The sequence below is a fragment of the Phlebotomus papatasi genome, chromosome 2, assembly GCF_024763615.1.
Source record: "Phlebotomus papatasi isolate M1 chromosome 2, Ppap_2.1, whole genome shotgun sequence".
NCBI lineage: Eukaryota > Metazoa > Arthropoda > Insecta > Diptera > Psychodidae > Phlebotomus > Phlebotomus papatasi.
The window spans coordinates 31,219,940-31,245,940 of record NC_077223.1 but is presented as its reverse complement, the minus strand read 5'-3'; the positions used below and the strand labels follow the sequence as shown (position 1 = coordinate 31,245,940).

Below are 26,001 nucleotides of genomic sequence, written 5' to 3'. Positions count from 1 at the left end.
ATTAGTATTCATATTTCGATGATATTTTTCAATAAGCCTCTCGTATGCCTCACATAAAGTGATGCCAAGATATGGAATGAAGAAAGAATTAACAATAGGGCAATTGAGAATTTTTTTATCCACTTGGTTAAGCCAAGAAGTATCTATCATTTACAAAAAAGTGACACATCGCCACCGTATCTTATATATAATTTTGCACGTAAGAAATTCAAGGGGAGAAATTAAACTTTCTTTTATAAAACTCTGACATTTAAAAACTGTTTTAAGAAAATTACATAAAAGTTTCTGAGTGTATCTTATTGTACAAAACAATATGACATAGAACATCTGTTACAGATAAAAAAAAAATTTATTATTTCTTTTATTTATTTTATAATTTATTTACAAAAAAGTTATTCAAATCTTAAAAATATCTAGAATTAATTTCAATTTAATTCATTAATTTAATAATTTTATATATAAATTTGATTCGTTTAAATATTTAATTGAATTTTAACAGTGGAGTGTCAAATTAGTTACAATTAACTTAAAATTCTGCAATAATATGGATTTTTTACAATGCTATTTTCTGTTCTATTACAAAGTGAAATCTCAAGGTGTAGTGGGAGTGTACCAAAGTTCGGCCAGCTTACAATTTCGGCCAGTTCTTCCGTTCCTCAAATTTTCATGGATTTTTAGTATTTGCATACTTCAGATACTATGTAAAAAACAAAGAATGTCGCTTCGATGAAAGAAATTATGTGAAAAAGACTTTGGAAGAATTCCGGAAGGGCAAGGAACTATGAGACAAAGTGGTCAAAATCCCAAAGCCACATCTATATTTTTATTTTTTTTTTAATGTATTAGGGGAAAGTTGAATACGGCAGCCTTTGAATGTTTCAATCTTTCTCTTATATCCCAAAGCGAAAATTCTATTTCGTGAACCATGTTAATACTATTAAATATTTTCTATTAACTTCGATTAACAAAATAGAATTTTAGCTTTGGGAAATAAGAGAAAAATTGAAGCATTCAAAGGCAGGCCACTTTCCCCTATATCAAGAATGATTTTAGAGAAAACAAAGACGATGCATGCACTATCTATACGATTCCAAGCAACACTACTGAAAAATAAGTAAGAAAAAAAATTAATTTGTATTAAAAATATTATATTTCAATCAAATTTAAGACTTGCATGCAACAATGCCGAAATTTGGTACGGTTACCCTTTTAACTAAACTTACCAACTTAACAACTAAATTACAAGTTTATGTTATAAACTGTTCCTTCACACAATTTTTCCGATTATTCGGAAAAAATATGAACCGTTTTACCGAAAGTGAGACACGAAATGGCTACGTGCAGTAATAACCTTTCGAAGACACAAAGCCACTCCGAAACCAAGCCAAATCTATTCGAAAATCTAGCGGAAGCCTAAAGTGCAAGTTCATATACCCGCCGCTTTAGGATGATTATTCTGCCATTCCGAATTTCGAAATTCTTGACACTTCAATCGTCAACAATGTCAACAAGTGTCAAAAAGTGAATTTCTGTGGAATTTCAGGATGGCAGAACGTTTGAATTGCAATTTTATAAAGATAAATGTCCATTTCACGAACGGACATGAAACGGGTTTTTAGGCAAGTTCTTTCTAATATACCTTCGAATCGGTAAAGGAAAAACCTTAACCGGAGAGAGCTCTCAAATCGGTAAGGTTATTACTGAACGAGAGGAATGTGTCACATTTTCTATTTTAATCTAGACACACTTGTTGTGCTGCTTACTGAACAAGATTTCAGGAAAATGCAATAGTGAAGGGTGGAATAGTTTTATGCATACGTTACTTTCGAATTCGAAAATCAAGATGTTTAGAACGAAAAATAATTATTTAGTAATTTTGCGGTATATTTTCAGATAGTCAATACTCAAGAGAAACTAACATAATGGTTAATTTAAGTATGATTCATATTCGTTTAGCAATTGAGTCCTGAAAAAAGTTCAGCTGTGCGAAACTGTCCTTCCTACCCTTCCCTATTCCTGATACAAGAATTCAAGGTTAAATAAAATACCTTAAAAAAATTAAGTACAATTTGGATAAAATTCGAAAATTTGAATTTTAATCAAGGTATTTTTGCAGAAGTTATAACAAAGGGTTTACAAAATTTATCTTAGGAACGAACCACAATGGGAAATTTTCCTAGACTCACCGGTGAATTAGCACATATATTTTATATTTTAAATATTTTCAAAAAAGAGGAATGTTAAAAATTATATAATAAACATCAAATAAGTTTTTCAGTATTTTATTTGAATTTCTCTTAATGATATACAGTAGAGTTCCTCAAATTTGAACATTTGGGGGGTATAGATGACATTTCTCACTCCTCAAATTTGAATAATATTTTCAAAAACGTAACGGAATTCATATGAAATTCACTTTCTCTAAATTAAGATAAATAAGTTTAGAGAATATATCAATGTGTTTTATTGTGAAATAAATGGAATTTGTTGCGGAAGTTACTATAATACGATAATATTGAGAAAAGACCAAAGAAAAATGGTTCTACTTCATACTCCACGCAAAACTTTCTTCACATAACCTTAAATTTTACATTTTGAACTCAACCGTCGTTCAAATTTGAGGAGTTCAAATTTGAGGAACTCGACTGTACAACTTTAAAACCCAGGAACACTTGGTAGAATCGTAAATCGTAACAGATTTTCTGAAAGATTTAATTATACATAGGATCGTGCCATTAGAAGATATTTCCCAGGACTCAACGATTAAAATAACTCAATACAGTGCTTTACGATATAGGGGAAAGTACTCTCCCTTCGAACGTTCATGCCTTCGAATAATGTGAATTTCTCTTACTTTTCCTAAGAGATTTCCACATAATTGTCACATAATTATCAATAATTAATAATAAGCTAACTAATATTTAATAGAAATGTTTAAGGCTCTTAAGAAAACTTAAAGAAAATTAACATTAGTCGAAGGCATGAACGTTCGAAGGGAGAGTACTTTCCCCTACCCCCGTTCAAACGCGCCTAATCACATGGGATCGTCTACATGGTCAACATGCTACAAGCACTATTAAAGGGTCACCGTATTCCCTTTCCGATGAAGTATTATATTATTGATGATTGATATATGAAATTTAAATTAATGCTTCTACATTTAGTTATCGATTTCAGTCAACTCCATTTCTTTAACTCTATCTTTACAAAACGCTATTAAAATTTAATTTAATAACAAACTTTCTTAAAGACCACCTCAAACTATTTATGATTAGTATCTTACATATGTTAATCATAGCTTAGCTTTGACTGATGGATGAAATGACAAAGTCTGACTCATATTTCAATGTCATCTAAGAAATCTTTCTCACACTCAACTCTTCTCATTCACAAAGGGCTAACTGATTTTGGGCCGTCACAATAAAAAGACGCAGCAGTCAATTAAAGCATATTAATATTCACAGAACCAGTGAGTTTTATGTCTTTTAATAAATTTAATATGTTGTAAATTAATTTAAATTCACTGGTGGTTTGCCTTAGCAGAAAAAAATTTTGTCGAGAGTTGAAAAGTAAAGATTGTCCTTTCAGTGGTCTATAATGGCCCAGAAGAAAGTTGAGGGGCTAAGCACGAAAGTATAGTAAATTTTTAGGGTAATTTTCCTGGTGTCAATGACAGTGTTGATTCGCTATGCCAGTCTGCGTTTTATTTTGGGGAGAAAAAAAAAAGATTGCTAGAGTAGTGCGTGTTAAGTAAATTAATTACGGGAAATAAAAAGCATGTACGCGACTTTTGAGCCTCAGAACTAATATGGGATACTCCTCTGTGGACTCTTATTTCTCCTTTCCTTCTGTAACCACAATTGAAGTACATGAAAAATACGCCCAAGTCACGCATTTCAGTCACTATGGAAATTTATATCTACTACACACAATGCGTGGTGTGCGTAAATAAAACTCGAGAAAGAGCCTGAAGACTCCAATTGCGAGTTTATTTGTAATATTGCTCGGGGAAGCTTTCAAAAGGACCTTTTCTCCATCCACCTTCTTATACTAGGGGCTGTTGAATGCACGAAAACTAATATTGCGATAATAAAATGACACAACAACCTCATGGAGGAATCACACTTTGATGATGGGATTGTCAATGCCATACCATGTCCGAGTTAAGTCCACTGAAGCTCACTGGTCGCAATTTAAAGTCGAATTCAAGATATTATAAAGAATTAAAATTCATTTAACCGAACGTATCTTCGAAATAAAAATACTGTATTTGTAGAGCGTACGACCTATTAGACAATTGTTAACCCATTGGACGGCCGAACACCGGACTCACCAAGCCTAATCCTTCATCCTATTTTACATGATAATGATAAAGTTGCTGAGACTTTTGCTCAAGGGAGTGAACGTTAGGTCCTAAATAGACCCAGGCCGATCCTCGAGAATATAGCTTAAAAAAATTGACAGTAAATGTTTATCCCAAACTGTCATATATTGATGTCTTAGGATTATCGAATAAAAGTCCTTTGCATAAATTTCCTTCACCTAATCCTCTCCTTCGAGATTTTATAGGTAAAATATTCTCAAATATCAGCTTAAAGGTCTTGACAGAATTGAGGATTAACCGAGAGACGGCTTAGCGTAATTAAATTCGAAATAATGGTTAAAACACATTACTATCATTTTCCACTAAGCCGTCTCTCGGCTTAAGTCTTAAGTGTGTCAAGGGCCTAAATCTAATCAGGCCCTTGTCTACCGCGGATAGTTCACTCCAAGGAAGATGAAAAATATGTAGCACCTTCAACTACTCATTTAGCCTTTAAAGCTTGTAATATTATTTAAACGAGTCTCATCTATCATCAAAGCTTACATAATTGCTTTACAATATATGGTGAAAGGAACACCTATTGACACTTTAAGAACTCGTGTCAGGAGGACCTATTGACACCCTACTCTGTCTGTACCATTTGGAATACGAAATTTGAACACTCATCCTTATCAAAAAACGTAAATTAATGAAAAAACGCCATATTATTTACATTTTATTGTATGCATTAAATAAATTTCAACATTTTGAGAAAAGTGTCAATAGGGGTTCCCTGTCGAAAAGGTGTTCACTCGACCCTACATAAAATCTACACAGAAAAACTTTACATTCTAGGTTTTTCTATAATCTATTCTTCTCAGAATAAATCATAATAAACAAAACACGAAAATAAAAAAGTAAAAAATATAATATGATTTCTTAGCACTAAACCTACCGATCGTTTTCGATTGTTTTTCGGTCAAATGACAAACCGCGGTAGGGTAAGATACTCAAGAAATTTGTCTTGGAAAAGAGCAAAAAATCAAAATTTAAACACTGAAAAATATATTACAATTACATGCATATTTTAAGAAATTGTTATTAAGTTTTATAGTGCCATTTTACCGTTTAAATATGTGGTAATTTTAAACCGGTCAATTTGACCGAGTCTTGGTAGGTTTAGTGTTAAATTAGTAACAACATTAACAATAAAATCCTGCGATGAGACGGTTTTCTTCCAAAGAATGTTACTTAAATTCGGTGTATTTAAATAACTTAATTTTTTAATATTCGTAATGATGAAATTTTTGATTTTAAAATGCTTCAAATTGAAATAGTCCCTCAAAATATTTATTTTATCCGAGACACATTTAGAGGAATTGTAATGCTCAACGCACAATAACTTTTGTTTAGTAAACATGTTTTTGACATTTCTGTGAGAGTGAGTGATATCTAGATCTAGTCATCTCGCTCACTCTCACAGAAATTTTAAAAACATGTTAACAAACAAGTTATTGTGCGCTAGTCATAACAGCCAATAGTTAAATTTTATCTTAGGAACAAACCATCCGTTTAAAAGGTTTCTTATGTTTAAGTTTGATTCTCACATTTAAGAAAATAATTTAAATTTTTCTACGTCATTCATGTTTAATTGTAATAGAACAACTCTGCCCAATTTTGCATTATTGAGCAACCTTTTGCTTATAATTCACAAAAATGTTTTATATAGCTGAAGGGCGATGAAAATCGATTACAGTGTGTTTATATGTGTTATATTGGCTCCTGTCGCATTTTAAGCAGGAAATATTCCTTCATCTCACAGTGATTATTTAAGGAAATTGTATCCTCCAGCTAAAATAGCACTGGTCCAACGATTTTCAGAATATATTTTAATTATCTCAAAGTAAAGTTCATCAGATCCACCCCTTTGGGCGAAACCACCCTCATGAGAATCCCTAACTAAATCCCTGCACGTGAATTAAATCATTTCGAATTAAATTAATAGTCTCTCTCTCACTTCCAGCTCCCTAAAGAAATTTTGAGGATTTAATATCTCTTTCAATAATGTTTAGACTTTAAATTATCAAAATGATTGCAAAAGCCAGAGGTTAAATTTGCAGTCGTGCTGTGAAGTCATCATTAATGAAATACAATGAAGTTTGTTTTTTTTAATATAAAACGTACGACATTCACAACAATGCTATTTTTAGTTGATGCTGCAATATTTTTAGATGAAGTCATATGATGGAGTACTACACAGAAGTAAACTGAAATTTTAATGATTTTTGCAATATCGTCACAACTAATGTAGAGCTCAATGTTGTTTTGCAAAATTCCAATGAATCACCCCAAAAAACTGAGGGTGTTGAGATACATTACATCAAGCTAAACTGAAAATGAAGCAGTATATTTAAGGTGAAGAAATCTATTTTCAGTTTATAGACTTGTATTTTGTGACAATATCATTTTGCTTAACTTTATAAACTTTGTTCAATACTGTTTTGACACCTGCTCATAACTTTATTCTGAAGAAATAAATTTATTCTGAATTTAGTACGCAAAATGTGAAAAGTCTTCGGAGAATACTCGAATTTACACAATTACACATCTCGCAATACAACGAAGGAAACTCGAATACTACACAGAAAATGTGTTTCGTAAAAGTTTGTGAATTTGTATTAAAGAGTTACGAAATGCTCATAAATCGTAGGGTGAAGGGAACACCTATTGACACCATTCTAAATATGTACCATTTGGAATACTAAATTTGAACACTTATCCTTATAAAAAGGATACTCAATGGGTCAAATGATAGAGCACTCGCTCTATGATGCAAGTGTCCCGGGTTCGAATCCCCTTTAGGTCACCAGGAATTTTTCTGGCGTTAAAGGTGTTCGGAATGCATCCAGTGAGTTTCACTGCACTTGATTCCACGGACGACTGACAACTTCATCCCGTACAAGAAAAAAATAATAATGCATGTCTAGAAATCCCCTTGCGGGAAGGCCTTGTTCCTTCATGGAATGTTATGCCAGCATTATTATTATTATTATTATTATTATTATTATCCTTATAAAAAAACGTTGATGAAGGAAAAAAAGCCATATTACTTATCTTTTATTAGATACCTTAAATAAATTTTAACATTTTGACAAAAGTGTCAATATGGGTTCCCTGTCGAAAAGGTGTTCATTCGACCCTATAACCCACAAAGAAGTTCGTAAAGTTCATTTACGTTTCGTACACACTGTTCGTAAGTTGAGCCAGTTGACGAACAATTTATAATAATTTAGCTGAAATAGAAATGTCGTACTCACAAAACTGTCTTAATTTTACAGATAATGTGAGAATCTTTTAAATTAATTCTGAATCTGGTAAAGGGTTGCAGAGGGTGAGAGTATTACTTATTCTGCTTAAAATCGTTGATTTTAGTGGAGATACTTCAAAGACCCTAATACTGTTATCAATACGTTATCAATCACTGTTTGACTGCTAAGTTAAACATCGAACACTGAGAAAAAAGAGGGTGTGATTAACTTTTTTTCCTCATAACTTTAACACTTTTTAGGTGTAAAAATATATCAGCATTTTTTAATGTTAATTTTACACCTTTTCAAGGGTAAAATTAACATGAAAAAGGGTACCTTTAACCCCTAATACACCTAAAAAGGGTAATATTTACACCGATTTCGGATCAATACTGCAGGGTAAAATTAACATTTCCGGAATGTTATTTTAACTTTTTCGGATTTCTCTCAGTGAATCAATGTAAACGTACACGACATAAATATTTCTTTGACTAAGATACATATACGTAACCTAAAAATTAGGATTTTTAAGTTAAGTCTTTTCTTTAAGTTCCATCATTGATTACTTACATAAAAAATGTTCTTTATTAAATCGAGCATACAAGAATCATTGACAAAGATTCGCCCCCACATTTTCAAAAAGCTATTGGTTGGTTGAACAATTTAGACATCAAATAATTAAATTTTTCAGATTAGGGCATATCATCGTTTGGGTTTTTGTAATAAATAATATCCAATATTTCATATGTGCCATATGTGCTTATAAGATCGCCAATTCAATACTCACGCAAAAAACCACTCATAACGCGGAATCATATTTCTGGATGGTTTCCAAGTTAATAATTTTTTATGAAGTGTGATGTTTTTGATGTTCTCATTTTAATTACAATTTAAAAGAGATTATTGTTACATATTTGTTTATTTTTAAAAACACAAAAATTGGCATAAATTATCACAAAGTTTGGAATCTTGTAAATTCACTTCATCAAATGCGAAATCTGCTTTTCATGAAACTAACATAAAAATATATAGGCTATGTTTATTTATTTGAATGGTTTGAATTTATTTAAACTAAACTTAAATACATAAACCTAAAAAATCAATGCAGAATATGTTTTGCATTATATTTGATTAGATTTCAAAATTTCTTTGTAAATTTACTGAATGTTTCTAATGATTTTCACAGTGAATTAACATCACACTTTATGTTTTTGATAGTTTAATTAATAGGGGGAGGTGGGGCTATATTGAGCTGTTGGGCTACATTGTTATACGATTTTTTCTCATATTTCTTATGACAACTGAGTATTAAGATTATGTAATTTGGATACACAAAATAATTGTGGATCTAAATAAAATAATTGTAAGGCGCAGCTTCATTTAGAACTAGGCGAAAAAGTCGTATAACAATCTAGCCCCACAGCTCAAAGTAGCCCCACCTCCCCCTATTCATTTTTTAAATTTATTGTTTTCAAAATTTTAATTTCGCTGAAACTGCCAAAGGAAAAGTTCAAAATGAATAATAATAGGCTTTATTGGATATCATTGGCTACATTTTTTTTAACTTTTAAAGGTTATGTTCGATCCAATACAACACTTCAAAATGACTACGTGACAAAATAAAATTTCTCTGCAATATATATATTTTTTTTTAATTTCATATTATAGAATATTACATTACACACTTGCAACATGCTAACAACTTACTGAAAATATAAAATACGGCCCAATTTGATAAATTCATTTTCAAACTATTGTTTAATTTAAGGTTATGTATATGATCTAACCGTAAAGAAAATTTCAAAATTAAATTAAACATGAGACTTTTTCAAAAAATAAAGAAAATCTGCTACCAAATTTTGTACTCATTGTTAGATACAGAAATTCAGAATAATTTTTATATTCAGAATCAAAATTTACTAAATTTTTCTTGGTTATAATTTTATTTATTTTAAATATGAAAGCTTTTAGATCCGTTTTTTTGCTTAAATGAGTCGCAGGCAAATTACTTGTTAGAGAATCTCTTAGACTTGTTATTTTGGATCTAAAACGGTCTTCAGACTAGAGGTTTAGCCCAGTTCCCGAAGGTCTTAAAATCCTAAATAGCGAGCATTTTTCTTGCTTTTTGTGAGCTCAATATGTCACTTATCTTTAGTAATCCAATCCTAAGTTAAATTTTTCCAAAAAATCGTAATTGATAAGAAATTAGCGGAGTTAAGCCACATAGCTAAACCTCAGGTCTGAAGCCCGTATAAGTTACCTAACCAAAAAATCCATTTATCCCAGTAAATTAATAGAAAAAACCTTAGATCTCATTCCCAAATTTATCAAATAGATTTAAAAAAAAGTAAGGTTAGGATCTGATATGATTTTAATGAAACGTTTGAAATAGCATTGGCATATATTTCAAAGGAGCTTTACTGCGTGAAAATTGATAAAATTTTGTTACTTATAGAAAGAATTCTGAAAATGTTTTCTATTTGATGCTTTAATAGATTTTTGAAGGTTATGTTCATCATAACCCTAATAACCCCAAAAACTAATTGAGTAAATGTAGTCCATTAGTTAAAAGTAATAACGTTTGATAAACTTGCATCAATTAATGTTTATAGAAAAGATATTTTAAATTTGTTTAAATAGCATCTGCTGATTTAGAAGTTATGTTTACTTAACCTATCACCAATTGAGAAATAGTTCAACAGATTTATTGCAATTTGTTTTTTTTTTTTGCATAATACTTTGTCACTTAATCTCTGACTGTTAGTAAACATTTCTGAGCATGAAGAATCGCATTTTCTCTCAGTTAATTAACGTGCAAAAACTTGCTGTTTTAGCAAAATTCTTAGACAACCGTGCCTTTTTTTCTCCAGATTGAAACAACAAACAGAGGTTCTTGCCTCTATCTTGTGTTTGTTTGTTTTTTTTCTACATTAAATGTGACTTGTATTCCGTAATGCACAGATTGTACCGCGAGATGCTCAGAGGTAAACATCCAACCACATTGAGACACGCACGTGAATTGTGATATTGTAAAAAAAAAATGGTAAATAATTATAGTTTTCTCTCTGAACTGATAAAATGCAACAATTCATGATGTGCAAAAGAAAAATCCGTATGAAAAGAAATTTTTACAGAAAAGGCAATAAGAATGAAACAAGTTCTTCATGTCAGATCCGCGATGATCAATTTTGTTCAAGTTTTTGAGCAGATTGCATTGTTGCAGGGTAACTGTTAAACGAATTTCTTCACTTGTTGTGTCCTCCATGGAATAATGAGCGGAGACGAGTTCATTGAATACTCAATCAAGCCATCTCCTGCTTTTGCACTCAATTTCAAGACAACGAGATACTGGAGGAGATTCAATTGATAGGCGTGGGCAGCAAATTACATTTGAGATCATGGTTTGATGCTTTAAAAAGGAATAGTGTCATCATGACAATTTGCCCATAAGGCACCACACTTGCTGAGTTATACAAACAATGGTAGATTGGAAAATTAATCACCAATTCTTTCACAGCTAACCATTCTTGCTAGAGGCTCCCATAACAGCTGAAGACGTGCTATCTAAAAATTCTCACGTTGTTATCCACGGAAGCGGAAAGTGATCAACGTCTAATGAAGTGTGGTGTCTATTAATTGACGGTGATTTACGTGTAAAAATAGAATTTTATGCATTGTAGAGATAGATGAAGCTCAACATCGGAGAACATTCAATTGGAAAGCTTTCGCTTTTCACACTATAACAGTAAATTTAGTGTGGAATTAATTGTTTATGACACTGACATTTATGGCTTGTAAGGATTTAAAATTCAAGACAGTGAATTGTTACTAAAGCATTTTAAGATTAACCTGATACTTTATAGTGATAAATGAGATCCAAGATATCAGTTGATAGGCTGGATTTGTCTTTCAACGAATTTGGGTTAAAGCAATCTAAACGAAGGTTTTTATAGCTCCACACCTTTTAGATCAGGAAAATTTCATAAAGTCGAAATTCGTATTTCTTTCTTTCTCGAAAGGTTTGCATAAGTCTGTTCCACTATTTTGGTCTCAAAATTGTACTGAACTAAATTAAATTTTGTTTGATGTTCAAAAGAAGAAGAAGAAGACGAAAGAATAGGATGGTCTTATGCAAACAATTTGAGATGGAAAAGGATGTGAATTTCGATTTCATGAAATTTTCCTGATCGAAAAGGTGTGCCGGAGCCATTAGAAATAAATCTCTTTAAATTTTGACCATTATGCTTTCGGCACACCTTTTAGCTCGCTATAATTTCATAAAATCAGAATTCACATCCCTTTCTTTCTTAAAAGATTTACATAAATCTATCCCACTCTTTCGGTCTCAAATTTGGACTGAACTAAATTTAATTTGATCTGATGTTCAAAATAAGAACAAGAGTGCGAAAGAGTAAGATAAACATATGCAAAGCTTTTAAGAAAGAGATAGATTCGAACTTCGACTTCACGAAATTTTCCTAATCAAAAAGGTGTGCCAGAGTCCTGAATAATTAATTTGGTGTAAATTCATTAGGGGAGGGTGGCGCAGTTTTTACCCCTAAATAGCAAAATAAATTTTGGATCCACTTTGCAAAAAGATTATAAACAAAAGTAAAACTTTGTATATTCTGTGAATTACAGTTGGGTTTAGTGTTAATAAAAATAATAACAGTAATCCTTTAATTTCATTCGTCTATTGTTGAGAAATTCACTTCACTTGAAAAGCAGAATGTGTGAAAGTCCCCCATTGCGGGGCAATTCCAAAATAAATATGAGGCAATTTTTGAGAAAGATAAAACGTGTTTATAGGAAACTTGCGATATCATAATTGATTAAAATTACTATATTTTGAGGTCTTCTAAGACTTTAAAACATAAAAATGTTATAAAACAAAAACTTTATAACAGAATTTGAACACTAATTTATCATACAGAGAAAATAAAATATCGCCAAAGATTTCAAAGCCTATTTCTAATTAATTGAACAATTTTTTTATACGAGAGAAATCGTCGGTTGCGGCTACTTCTGTCGTATCTGCATTTGTTTTGTATCTGCATTCGGAGCAACTACAATACAGACATCCCCTCTTGCGTGAAATGCTGATACAAAAGAAATGCAGATATGACAGAGGTTGCCGCAACCGACGAAATGTCTTTTGTACTGCTAAGCTAATTCAGTTATAACAGTTTTATAATAGTATTTAAAGTCTTGAATTTTTATAATACTAAAAAAAATACAATATCTTGCTGTAAACATTCTGAAAAGATATTATAACAATTAAATTCCTCATTTTTAAGCACTTAAAAAACACTGAAAGATTATTTTTCTTAATTTCTTATGAACTTTTAGGATAATTTCGAAACTATAATAATTTCCTTAACCATAATTTCGAACTTTATCGACAAAAACAGCTACAAAACGTTTTCAATGATCATTTTAAGTTGATTTTGATTAAAAAAGTAAATTGTTAGACACTAGTAATTTCTCCGTGTGCTTGCATGAAACTGCCCCTCACGCATTTTTGGAATTCAAATCAAAATTGCCAGAACCGTCTTAGAATTCATTCTACACTAAATGCCTTATAATAATCATAAAACCACTGGTAATTTAATACAATTATGTTTCTTCGATAGATAAGTGCAATAGTTCAGAAATTGTTGAAAATATTACATTACAAAAAGTTTCATTTTGATGTAGTTTTATAAAATCAATTACAGAATTCAAACGAGAAGCGTCACCAAATTAATTGTTTTTATAAACATGCGTCTCAATTATCTCTTCAATAACATAAAGGTTTTATCCCAATCCTTTCAAAGAGATACGAAGAATATGCAAAAATTGAAACTGCCCCGTCGTTAAACTGCCCCACCCTCCCCTACATCCAGCGTAATTTACAGAAATTTTTGGTGACTTATGCCTTCAGCGCACCTTTTAGCTCGCTATAATTTCATAAAATCAAAATTACTTCTCTTTCTTTCTCAAAAGATTTGTATAAGTTTATCCCACATCTTCGATTTTAAAATTAGACTGAACTAAATTTAATTTGGTATGATGTTCAAAAGAAGAAGAAGAGTGCAAAAGAGTCGGAAAGACATATTCAAAAGTCTTAAGAAAAAAAGGGATGTAAATTTTGTTTTTATGAAATTTTCTGATGTAAAAGGTGTGCCACAGCCATTATAATCTAGCTAAATTCAAACCTGAAAAACGTATCGTAAAACAATAACTTTCCCACTTACCTCATTGAGTGCCAAATTTTTGTTTGAGACCGGTATCCAAATCAACACTACTGGGAAAAAGTTACCTTTCTTCGAACGTTTGGAAAAATTACCAATTAGACATTATTTTCAAGTCTTCTTAGCTTGGTCCTAAACATTTTTTTTTCGGAAAATTTTAACGAAATAAGGAATTTAAAAAATACTAATATTTTAATAATTATGCATTGGGTTACGGAAAAGTGGGGAAAGTTTATAAAGGTATTATAAATAAATGTTAAAAAAAATCTACAAACATTATATTCTAAAATATTTTTTTAAACATATTTTTCTATTTTTTACAATACAATGAAAATTATAAAAATGTATCTTTATACATCCAGCCTTGTTGTTTCGACCTTAGAATTGACAATTAACCTTCCAACTTTTCTGTGATGAGTTATAATCCAAAACTCTTTTAGACTAAGTTGTTTTATGCAAGAATGTCGAGAAATATTGGAGTTTAATTCAATTAAAATTATAATCTGCATTAAAATAATGTGAATTAAGTAAAGCTATCAATTGTACCTGTCTCCCGTACTGAAACTTACTTTAAACATGTCTATTAAATCCTGATTTTATCTAGCGTTTTCTAGCATATTTCAAGATCATTTCAAAAACAATATTCACCGCTGATGTTGACCACCTGTAAAATGATCTAAAAAATTCACTGGCACTTCTATTCGCGAAGAGAAGTTCAAAGTCACAAATGTAAAGCACAAAAAATACCAATTTGAGGAAAAATTCTTAACCAAAAGAGACCTTGAATTCTGCCGGTCTTCCAACACAAAAAAAAACTTTATGTGAAATGCAAATGAAATTGCTCATTCTCTCATATTTTCCATAGTTTCGTTAATTGTTGGTGATATCACACTTAATTTATACCAAACTTATGCAAATTTCCACCATGAGACGCACACTTAAAACACTTCTAAAATTTTTAGACAATATTTTTGGACATGGGGCACGATTTGGAGAATTTTATTCCCATAAACAGTAGATAATTGGTGATCGTGCGATAGTCAAAAATGTGTCACATTAATAAGAAATTCGCGTTATGTAGCATTTTCATCATTTAGCAAAAAGATTGTCGGAGATAAATGTATGATTTTGGCATATGTAAATGTTGGATATTTTCGTATTCAACTCTGCGTGAAGTGTATATGAAATTTAATGGGCAATCTTCCATTACGTATTTGTGGTTTTGTGATATTACTATGTTAGAAAAATAAATGTAGCATGGATTTGTTAGCACTCAATAAAATAATAAATAGCGCAAATTAAACCATTGGCAGTTTTTACTCTCAAGTCAAATTCGTTATTTTATGTTAAAAATTTTTGAGTTCTGAGTAAAAATGTCATATAGGGGATACCAGGACAGAACTATGGCCTCTACACACTAGAGAAATTTATGTCGATATGGAAGAATTTTTCCTGGACAAGCTTAGAGAATTTGCTTCAATATGGACATAAATTTCTCTAGTGTGTAGAGCCCATAAGTCAGGAATAAAATTATATGCTAGACAGACCTACGGCTTAAGCCGAGAAACAGCTTAGGGCAGAATCACGTTGACAGTAAAATGCTCACCGTATTTCATTGATTTACGCATTTTCATTGTAATTCTAACGCAAATTCTGAATTTATCGTATTACCTTATCTCATACTCGGTAGCACTAGGTAAGGCACAGTTATTTTTGCTCACCGTTTATCACATTTTTGTTTTATTTCTTCAATTTTCTTATATTATTTTTACCTAGTGCCACCGCGTATGAGATAAGGTAATACGGTAATTGAGAATTTGCGTTAGAATTGCTAATAAAAATGCGTAAATTAACAAAATACAGTGAAGCTTTACAGTGACGGTAAGCATTTTACTGTCAATGTGATTCTACCCTTAACGTAAATATAATCAAAATTATGATTAGACTACATTCCCATCAGTTTCCCACCAAGCGGTCTCTCAGCTTAAGTAGTAATACCCTAGACACATTTATGACTTAAGCCGAGAAACGGCTTACCGTTACTATTGTGAAGCAAAAACCGATGTGAAGATAACTATATTGATGGGGAAACTGGAAATCGTCGGGAAATGGAATCTCTCAAGGAAAACTCATCAACTTTTCTCAAAGCTTTCGGCTCAGGCTCCGAGCCTTCATCAGTGATCAAGTCTAATATTACTCTCCTGAGATTCGTTCAAGACATTTAAGGTCAAATTATGAGTACAGGGCATATGGACAATGTGGGGGCACGTTTTTACAATTCTACAAAACTTTTTCACTATTTCGGAAACAATTTTACAATTAATAGAAATGTTAGAGGCTTCTGCCCAGAGAAAATTTTAAATATTCTAACAATTTATTGAAGAATTATCTCCAAAACGTACTGTTTGTTGATGAATTTCTTTTAAAAAGCTTAATGTTTCTGCTCTAACTACTTTTACTCCGCGCGAAATTCGTTCTACGGCAGATTTATTCAAAAGAAAGCCCCTGCGGATATGAAAATTTTCTCGATGCATAATGCCATTTAGCGCGTTTTTTCCGGTCCCGAAAATGTGCATAATGCCGGGACTGAGTGTACAGCTTTTTCACAAATTATAGACAACAAAAAATTTCATTTGCTACCTATTCCTGCCCCGGTCTTCCCTACATGATCTTCTCTCACAGAAATGATCTCTATAAACCATATCTATTTTATCTCAGGATTTCTGTTGATTTGTCTTTTGCATATTTGCCATAAGCATTACCAATTGGTACCATATTTTTGTGCCAAATAGTAATTAAATCAACAGAAGTAGACCCCATACAACGAATTTGTGTTCATAAAGTCTGCAATAATGCTCCAAATTGTCGGACGACACTGTTAAAAACAAATGGTCGAAATGTTTAACTATAAAATTTAACTTTTCATAAAATCAGAATTTTTCATAAAAACAAATACGAGAGTAGAACGTGCTTCAGGCCAAAAGATTTAACTCTTATATAGCTTTCAATTGTTTTAATTTCTTATTTAGCGAAATTTTTAGAAACATTTTTACTTAGAGTTGTTATACATAGCTAAAATTGATATATCCAGAATAAGCCAGCATAGGGTAAATTAATCTAATTCAAAACCTGCTCCAAATGGAAATTTTTCGCTACTCCAAATGGAAACGTCATTGTTTTCATGATAAATACAGTACTAATTACCATATTTATATATTTTCTATAACACAGTTGCATTATTTAATTAATTTTCCTCCAAATAAAGAGAAAATCCATTCATATTCACAAATTTTAATTTGTTAATTTCTCAGAAAAATTAAAAATGTAACCTTTTCTCCATCGAATTTTTCATTGATCGACCATTGTTTATTCGTTTTGTTTAACATTTATGTAATATTTCTGGCTAATTTTAGTTAAATCAAGTGCTAGTCTTTATTATTAACGGTACGTGAAGTTTTCATATGAAATAATTACCTATTTCGTGAACAAAAAGGGGTTTTCTGAAGTGTCTGCAAATGCTTCAATAGGAAACCCCGGAAATATGTTTTTTTTTTCGGAGAGATTTTCTTATTGTTTTAGATGGTAAAGGAGAAAAGACCAGAAATAAGTACAAATCCTGCACTCAAGAGCAATTCAACAAGGTTTTGAAAGCCTTTCGTCGCGGTTTCACTTACACTGTTTGTCTCCAATTAGAAACTTTCCCTTGTCTCCATTTAGATTAATATGTTTCCAATAGAAGCATTTTACGCTCGCGTATTTTTCTTGTATTTAAGAAGTTTTCAAATTATATCTAAAGAATTTTAACTAACCAGTAACATTCTAGAAGAGTCAAGGAGTAAATTTATGTAATTCTTTTCAGAAAAAAATATGAACTTAATGTGTTGAATCTTCTGTCAAAGTTAAAGCGTCTGGAAATGGTTTTGAATTAGGACATTTACATGAAGATTTTCCTTGCCTATAATTTGTGAAAAACAATTTTGTATGAGACCGATGAATATTCTAATGAATAGAAAGGGAGTTAATTACTCTGATTAAATAGGAATTTCCTTAATATTCTTTCAAAGAAACATTATGACACCCTCTGTCAAATACTGCCCCGGTCTCCCCTATCCAATTTTTTTTATCGCATCATGTTCTATCATAATCTGTTAATAACAACAATTTACTATTTATACCACTTATGTTCTATATTATGATACATTTTACTCATAGGGTCAAAGGAACACCTCTTCGAAAGGGAACCCCTCATTGACACTTTTGTCAAAATCTTGAAATTTATTTAAAGTATCTAATAAAATGTAAATAATATGACGTTTTTTCCTTAGTCTACGTTTTTTTATAAGGATACATGTTCAAATTTCGTATTCCAAATGGGACAGAGTAGGGTATCAATAAGTCCTGACACGACTTCTTAAATTGTCAATAGGTGTTCCTTTCACCTTACTCAATATTTACTTTTTTTTTAGGATGACATTGTCCATTGTAATGTGGTAACTTTCAAAGTTATTGCTTTGTTCCTGGTTTTCCAAATCAGGGTCTATGACTTTTCTCAAAAAATATATGTCGATGAACTCAATTATCTTGCCTTGGCATTAGTTCAAATCATAACAATTCTTCCGGTAAAATTTTTGAAGAATGTCTGAAGATCAGAGAATGTCCTCATGGGTTATATTTAAAGGAACCTATCTGAGGTTCTGTCGGCGCCTAAAAAATTATCCACTGACGTAAGGAAATTTTCGATGAGAAGCTTCTTCAACTTCAATCACACATGGGAAGTTTTTCCGCATGAGTCAGAATGTGACGATGGATTTGAGTAATGAAAAGGGCCGATATTTCTTTTGAAAAGTATAATTTCACACTCAGTCTTTCAGGGTTTTCAAAAATTCAAATGTAATATCAATTTTTTTCTGGGTGATGTGAGAAAAGAAATGCTGTCATCAGTGGGCACATTCTATGTTAGACCCGAGAAGACGCCTTCACAATTGGGAAGTTTCTCTATAATTAGCACGATAAAATCGCCCATCTGCAAACTCATAATAAACAGGATGGAATTTTTTCTACACGCACCAATCAATTTAAAGAATATCATCTACACAACACATGAAATATTGCTCGTATGCTTTTCCCAAAAGTCTTTCTATGATCCACTCTCCGCATGGCTTTTCTTCTCAGAGTTTGGGTGTTGGAAATGGATGATGTCAGCGTCTTTTTTACTCTTCGTCAACTTTTGGGCCAAGTAATCGCGCGGTCAATTGAATACTCTATGAAGATGCTTGAATATGGGGATTAGTTTGAATGAAACTCGCACATGTTGCGACTGTCAAGCAATGCCATGTGAATAAGAATAATTTATAAGTGACTCCTTAAGCGAAAAGGCGTAAAATGCGTGGTCGATCAATCATTGCTCAATTACAAATGGATTTGCACTAACTCTTCGTTATTCTATCCCATCCGAAAAATCACTCTCAGCCCCAAATTCATGTTGCTGTACAAATGGTAAAATTTTGGAATTTCCTTATCACCCATATTCAATATACAATGGTCTCGGAGAAGGAGGAAGTATAGTAGAGAATCAAGACGATTTGTTTACGTTACTTGAGCAGAGTAAAAATAACACTTGTAGAAAAACTACATGTTTGTATACTTTGTGGATTTGGATCCAATGCTGAAGTCACAATATTGGGGAAATATTTTTTCCCCAACATTCGCTAAAATTCTTATTTTAATCACTAAAATTTAGTATTACAAACATAAAACTTTTGTGACCGTTTTTAGGCGTTAGCCAAATTTATGACCGATTCTAACCGGTTTTTTAATCTTCCCAAAAGCAGTCCAAAACTAAAATCGAAGGCTTGAATGTGTCGTTTTAAAAAAATATTATCGCTTGAGAATGATTCATAGGGACTTGGGCTTGTGGAATCAAAAAACTTGTCAATAAATCAAAACTGATCTTCATGGACTAGCGGTGTTATTCTTCGAATTATTTACTGATTTTGGCCTAACTCCAAACTTTTCGCCATTCAAGCTTTTATTCTAGTTTAGACCGTCGTCGGTCGTAATTATTAAAGAAAATGATTTTATCTAGGATAAATATGATAATTATAAAATCTATTTCAGAATTTTGAGATTTCCTCACTGTTTTAAAAGGTCAAAGGAAAAAGAGCACGAAGACGCACTCTTAAATGTAAGTCTTGCACTTCTTCGTGGTCTTCTATTCCGCTTCATCTATCAGAAACTGTAAGGATATCTCAAAATTCAGAATTATATTCTGTTCAGAATTACAGAACTATACCTTATTTTATCCTATATTAAATTCTTTTATTTTGCTCGACTTGACTCAAGTCGCCTTGAGAACACGATAAGAACCAAATAATGATTTGACTGTAATTTGACAATAATTTTAAAAATATTTAAATAACGCTAATCTAATCAAACTTTTTTTTTATTTTTAATTGAAATACAGGTTGGGTAAAAAGTTCTGAGTGCGACACCTATAAAGAATTGGAAGAATTTTAAATTATAGTCAATAATTTAGTATCACTTCTAATATTGATCTATACCAAGTGTCATTTCCATCTGGAAATTCTTTCTTATCTTTCAAAGCAATTGAAGTTGGTGTATCGATGCATTTTTCAAAATCGAAAAACTTAACTTCGTGGCGTGAATAAGCCCCATGCTAAAAAAAATTAAAGACAGTGGTAAATAATTCAAAAATGGTAAAAATACTTGGGACATCTCCTCTTCCAAAATCAATTTGACGGCTCAGAATATAAAACGAGTAAGTCGCGAATGGCCAACTTTACAGCAATTCGAATATCAATTGCCCAGAAATATAAAATCACTCAATTTGCGTATGATGTGTAATACCATGGTAAGGAATGGGTTAACCCTTTAAGGACGACTGGGTCACCCGTGACCCATAGAGAAAATAATTTTTCCTGACTACCTGAAGTTATTTCTTTCTAATGTTTGTACCTAATCACAAAGTAGAAAGATGTAGGAATCTAGGATATTTTTTGCAAATCTCCAGCTACTTGCTATATAAAAAATATTTAAGCTCAAAAATAACGAATTTTCAAATTTTCACAGTAGTGGTTGAATTTAATTATTTTAAATATTTCTCATTTTTTTTAAGCAGAAACTTCTTGGGACTAGAAATTGTAATAACATATACATAATATTTCTCAACAAAGTAAAAATTATAGTTCATTGGTATTTTCAGAAAAGTTTTATAATTTTCATGGGTCATATATGACCCAATCGTCCATAAAGGTACAAAAAATACCGATTGGATTTTCCAAGTTTTGAGGTCAGAATGTTTCATGTTTTTGTTTATGTGTGCGCAAAATAGTCAATTATTCGTGTAATATTGTGTGATAATATCATTTAGCTGAGATTTCCCAGTGAAATACTGACTGAAGAAGGTAATATTTTGATAATTTATAAAATACTTCTACGTAAATGTTGTAAATTCATAAATTTTTACTCTTGTAGATGACTTCAAAAATGGAAAAAAAAATTTCAAGATCAATGACCACGAAAGCATCCACATAATGCCCAGACGACAATTTTGTCCTGAACGAAAGCGACATAATATATTTGAAACAAGACGTGGATGAAGTGGACTTTGAAGTTTCATCGAGAACGCATCAACGCCGAAACAACTCCCGGATTCACAGCAATGTGCAACTACGTCTGAAATTCGCATGTTTCGAAGAAAACTGAGGTGCACATGGTGCTATTAAAAAAGAAGGATTATAAGACCAATTGTATTTGTGAGGCATGCGACATTTATCTCTGTATTACCAGTACTCGAATTTGCTTCGATTAATATCATAAAAATAAAAAATTAAGTAAACATTAATGCATTTTTATGATAAAAATTATTGTTCTGTGTACCACTATTCAAGATTCTTTGGGACCAAAATTTAAATGAGATATTTTTTAAAATTAATTTTTGATCGTTTTAATTTTTACTCGTACTCCAAATAACTCTTTTTATTATCACAAATATATTCAAGTTATTCCTCCTAAAAAAATAACAGAGCAAATGAGTAAACTAGTAGTTTGGAAAATTTTGTGCTTTTTTACCTTTATGGACGATTGGGTCATATATGACCCATAGTTTTCCAGGAGTTCCAGGGATAGGAAAATTTTTTCTAACCATAAATCTGTTATTTAGGCTAAAATATCGAGGGAAAATTGATTTAATTGAATTTCGCTCAGCGGAAAGCTTCTCGTCCTTAAAGGGTTAAGCCGAATAAAGAAGAAATAGCTGCCGTAGAAACATATTTTGCAGGTTCCAGAAACCCGCTTATGCCATGGTTTAGAATTATGTATGGCCATTTTAGGTTAAGTACGACAAAGTTGTAGGAGATTTTTGATTAGAAAAAAATGATCTTGGAATTATGTATTCTCTTTTTCCTGTCCTCTATCAAAACTTTTCTCCCGACCTGTAATACTCATACTGATTGCGAATTTTCGTGCAAGTTCTAAAGTGCTAATAAATACCCTTTTAAGAAAATGAATTTAATTTTTAAATTTTTGTCCAGTGTAATTCCTCGTTTCTTTTTGGAATGAGCATAGAATTTGCTGTTATTTTTATTTGAAAAACAGGTACTACGGATGTTGCTATATCCTAGACTTCAAAGTCATACCTGATTATGGTGGATTCTTCTGACACCTTTGATTGTTTGTTGTTTCTGATTCTACTGAACAGGTGTTGGAAAATTTTAAAATTGTCACTTTCTTGATGATTTTAAAGCTTTTTCGACTCTCCGTCATTTGGATTCAATCTGAGTATGGCCATTACTAAGAAAAAAACAGTGTGAATATGTGAAGTTGTCTCAGTCTACTACTGATTTACGACCGTGCGTAAATAGTTGTAGTCAAAGTGGGAATTTCGGTTTAATTCTTTTCTCTTCTATTTCAATTTATATTTTGCTAATGTTTCTATTCCGAATGGGATCTTCTTCAGAACATCAAAACCTTTGAAAAAATACACAAAAGTATAGGACTGGAAATGTGGTAACGTTTGCCACCCTGCTGTTCGTAAGCTTTCCCTTAATTCTAGCACTAAAGAATGGTCTCTACCGATCTCGAGTATACATAAAACGTGTTTAATGAGAAATATCGAAAACTTTTCATATTACTCTTGTAATTCAGTATTTTTTATAAAGGGAAAAACACTTTTATTCAATGAAAATAGGGAAACCATAAAATTTATACTGCAAATAAAATTCTTCGGATATTAACCAGAAAATGCCCCACAATCTCTCCATAATATCTATAACCACGAAGGACGATAGGACGCGTATATGGCATTGAAACTATATTCAAACTTACACCAAACTATATTGAGTGCACATAACATCTCACAGGAAATTCCTTAACATTAACGCAATTTTAATGTGATGTGCCACAAAATTTACAACACTGGTGCGCATTTCTCAGATGACCTACATTATATTATTGGCATTTTCATGTTAAACCCGCACCCCCTTTATAGTTGATATGTTCAAGGATATATTGTCGTTTGATTGGGAAAGTCCGCGATGAGGTCAGTGTGGTATCCATTTAGCACTTTTTTTACCACTTTTCCAATTTTCTCACTTTCCTTCCTGCTTCCTTTTGCACGCCCCCAGAATTTATTGGAGAAATGATGATATGCGGTGAGACAAACAGTCGTAATTCCATTAGCTTTTCTTGCTTTTCTTTTTCTATAGGAAATTTAATACTGTGCAAACGCACCCCTATTGGCACAGTTAATGTAGGTTTTGAGTAAATAACTGTGAGTAAAGTTCAATTTTTTTTCTCTCTCTTTGACCTTTCAGGTGAAAAATAATGGAAATAGGAGGAAAAGTTGCGTGTTTAATCGGTTGACGACACTTTGTTTCGTTCACCATTGTTGCTGCAGCAGCTGAAGATTGACATCTCTTGGAGTGTGAGGTGTAAATTATTGTTCCGGAACCAAGACACAAAAAAAAACGACTAATCCAAGATGGTCGTTAAAACTGCCGATTCACTAGACAAGAAACCACTTATTAATAAGAACTTAGTATCTCTGAAATGTGTTCTCTTCATATTTTTTGGCGGTAAGTACAATTCGTACAACTAACTTATACTGGACGTTCCTGAATGCCCTGAATAAATTCTCAAATTAAATGACTTGAATTTCAGGCCTAGGCTGCCTATATCCTTTCTTGCCACTTCACATGATCGCCACGGGGCTCAACTATGAAGAATCTAGGATAGTGTCCATAGTTGCGCCCCTAGTGTCCCTATTGGGACCACTAGTGGCTGGGATTCTGGCTGATCGAATGGCTGGACGGAAGGGTTCAATGTCCGGTCGGTATCTTCGGGTCCTGATAGCGGTAGCTATGATTTTAGCTGCCATCTTCTACGCCATCCTCCTAGCTGTACCACCGTGCCAACGCTGGGAGGCACGTAGACCCCTAGTTAGCTTCGCTTGCGACTCTGAAGGAGCAGAAATCTTCCAAGAACGCTGCACCGAAGAAAAAACATGCTATCACTGGGATAGTGCAAAAGAGGGATCCCTTATTTTGACCAACTGCTCCTACACCTGCCAGAAGCCAAGTCAATTCGAAAAACTCTACAATCCCTGGACTCACGGTGCACCTCAAGCCCTCACCGAAAGTCTATCTTCCGAAGCGGACTACGACAACTACGACGATGGTATCAACTACGAAGGTGTAGAGAGACTTCGACGAAATGTTCACGTTGAACAAGTTTTTGTGGAACCGCCACATCTATGCCTTGGCACATCGCCTGATGGAGAAATCACAGAGGCTACCATTTGCCATGTATACACGGAAGACACCAAGTCCATTAGCGTTCATACAACTCTAAGAAGTGCTACGAATCAGGAAAACGAGACGCACAGCGCAGAATGGTGCAGGTATCCTCTGGATGGCTTCAGTTGCCACATCCCACCTGCTCAAGCCACCTACATGAAACTCTACAAGAATTCGACAAAATGCAAGCCAATGGTGGAATGTGAAGTTCACGATCCCTATGATAATCCCGGAAGTGTTCTGGCAGAAAGCCAATGCATCAAGGTAAGGTGTTACGCAAAATATAGAAGTAACTTAGAATAACTGATTTGTGATTCCAGGTTGTTGGCAATCCCGAGGAGACCTTCTGGATGTACCTGATTATTCGTAGTGTAGCAGATATCTTCCCAACAGCCGCTATCGCTCTTCTCAATGCTGCCATTGTTATCGCAACGCGCGAAACATCTTCTGGCCGAGGAGATTTTGGACGGCAGATGGCTTGGGGATCCTTAGGTTGGGCAATATTTGCGCCTATCATGGGAGCCATAGGACATCCCGAAGGAACACCCATCTACTTCGTTGCCTTCATCGTATTTGTGGTTCTCATGATACTGGGAGCTTTGGTGATCCTTTTGGCTAACGCCATGCCCCTAAGTCCACCAGAATGGTGGTGGCATACCAAGAGTGGTATGCTAGCTATCCCCTTGTCTGCCATACGTAAATACGCTCCCGAAACAGGAGCGCTACTTTTCGTAACCATAATCTTGGGCATTTTCTGGAGTGCTATTGACTCCTATCAAGCTTGGCATATTATTGAACTGGCCGGAGAGGGTATAACAGGATCAGATCTGCTCGTTGGACTTACACTGACAGTTGGAGCACTTCCTGCAATTCCTGTTCTGTGGAATGCCGAAAAGATTGTGGACTATTGTGGTCATTCAAACATCCTAATTGGAGCATTCAGTGTCTATATCCTTAGGTACACTGGTCTAGCAATCCTAGACACTCCATGGTGGACACTTTTGATGGAAGCCATGGAACCTGTGACCTTGGGGCTTTCCTGGGCCACAATTGTCATGTATATGAGACATTTGATGCCTCGACGACTTACTGCCACGGCCCAAGCGCTACCCGTCGTGGCATACTTCTGTGTGGGTAAGAGCCTGGGTGCCCTCTTGGGTCTAGTCAAATCCGGCAATACGCTGGAATCTCTGCAGGCCGTCTACCGTGGCATGGCCATCGCTGCTGCTGTCATTGCAGTGATCTACTTCTGTCTCTACCACTGCCTCTTGGCACCAAGATGTGCTGCCAAATCCCAGCCACCGCCAGACACAACCGTCCAACCAGGTAATCCACCTTTCACC

The 26,001-nt window shown here is 33.1% G+C and overlaps 1 protein-coding gene across 2 annotated transcripts in view; it reads left to right on the top strand.

The window, feature by feature from the left end:
* The window catches only part of LOC129803479 (uncharacterized), a 41,230-nt gene that overhangs the window by 10,167 nt on the left and 5,062 nt on the right, over positions 1-26,001 (top strand). For both annotated transcript variants that reach the window (XM_055850072.1, XM_055850071.1), the window contains exons 2-4: positions 23,678-23,938; positions 24,024-24,922; positions 24,979-25,984. In XM_055850072.1, coding sequence (XP_055706047.1) covers positions 23,845-23,938; positions 24,024-24,922; positions 24,979-25,984 — 1,999 coding nt within the window. In that variant the 5' untranslated portion in view covers positions 23,678-23,844. The remainder of the gene's footprint in view (positions 1-23,677; positions 23,939-24,023; positions 24,923-24,978; positions 25,985-26,001) is intronic.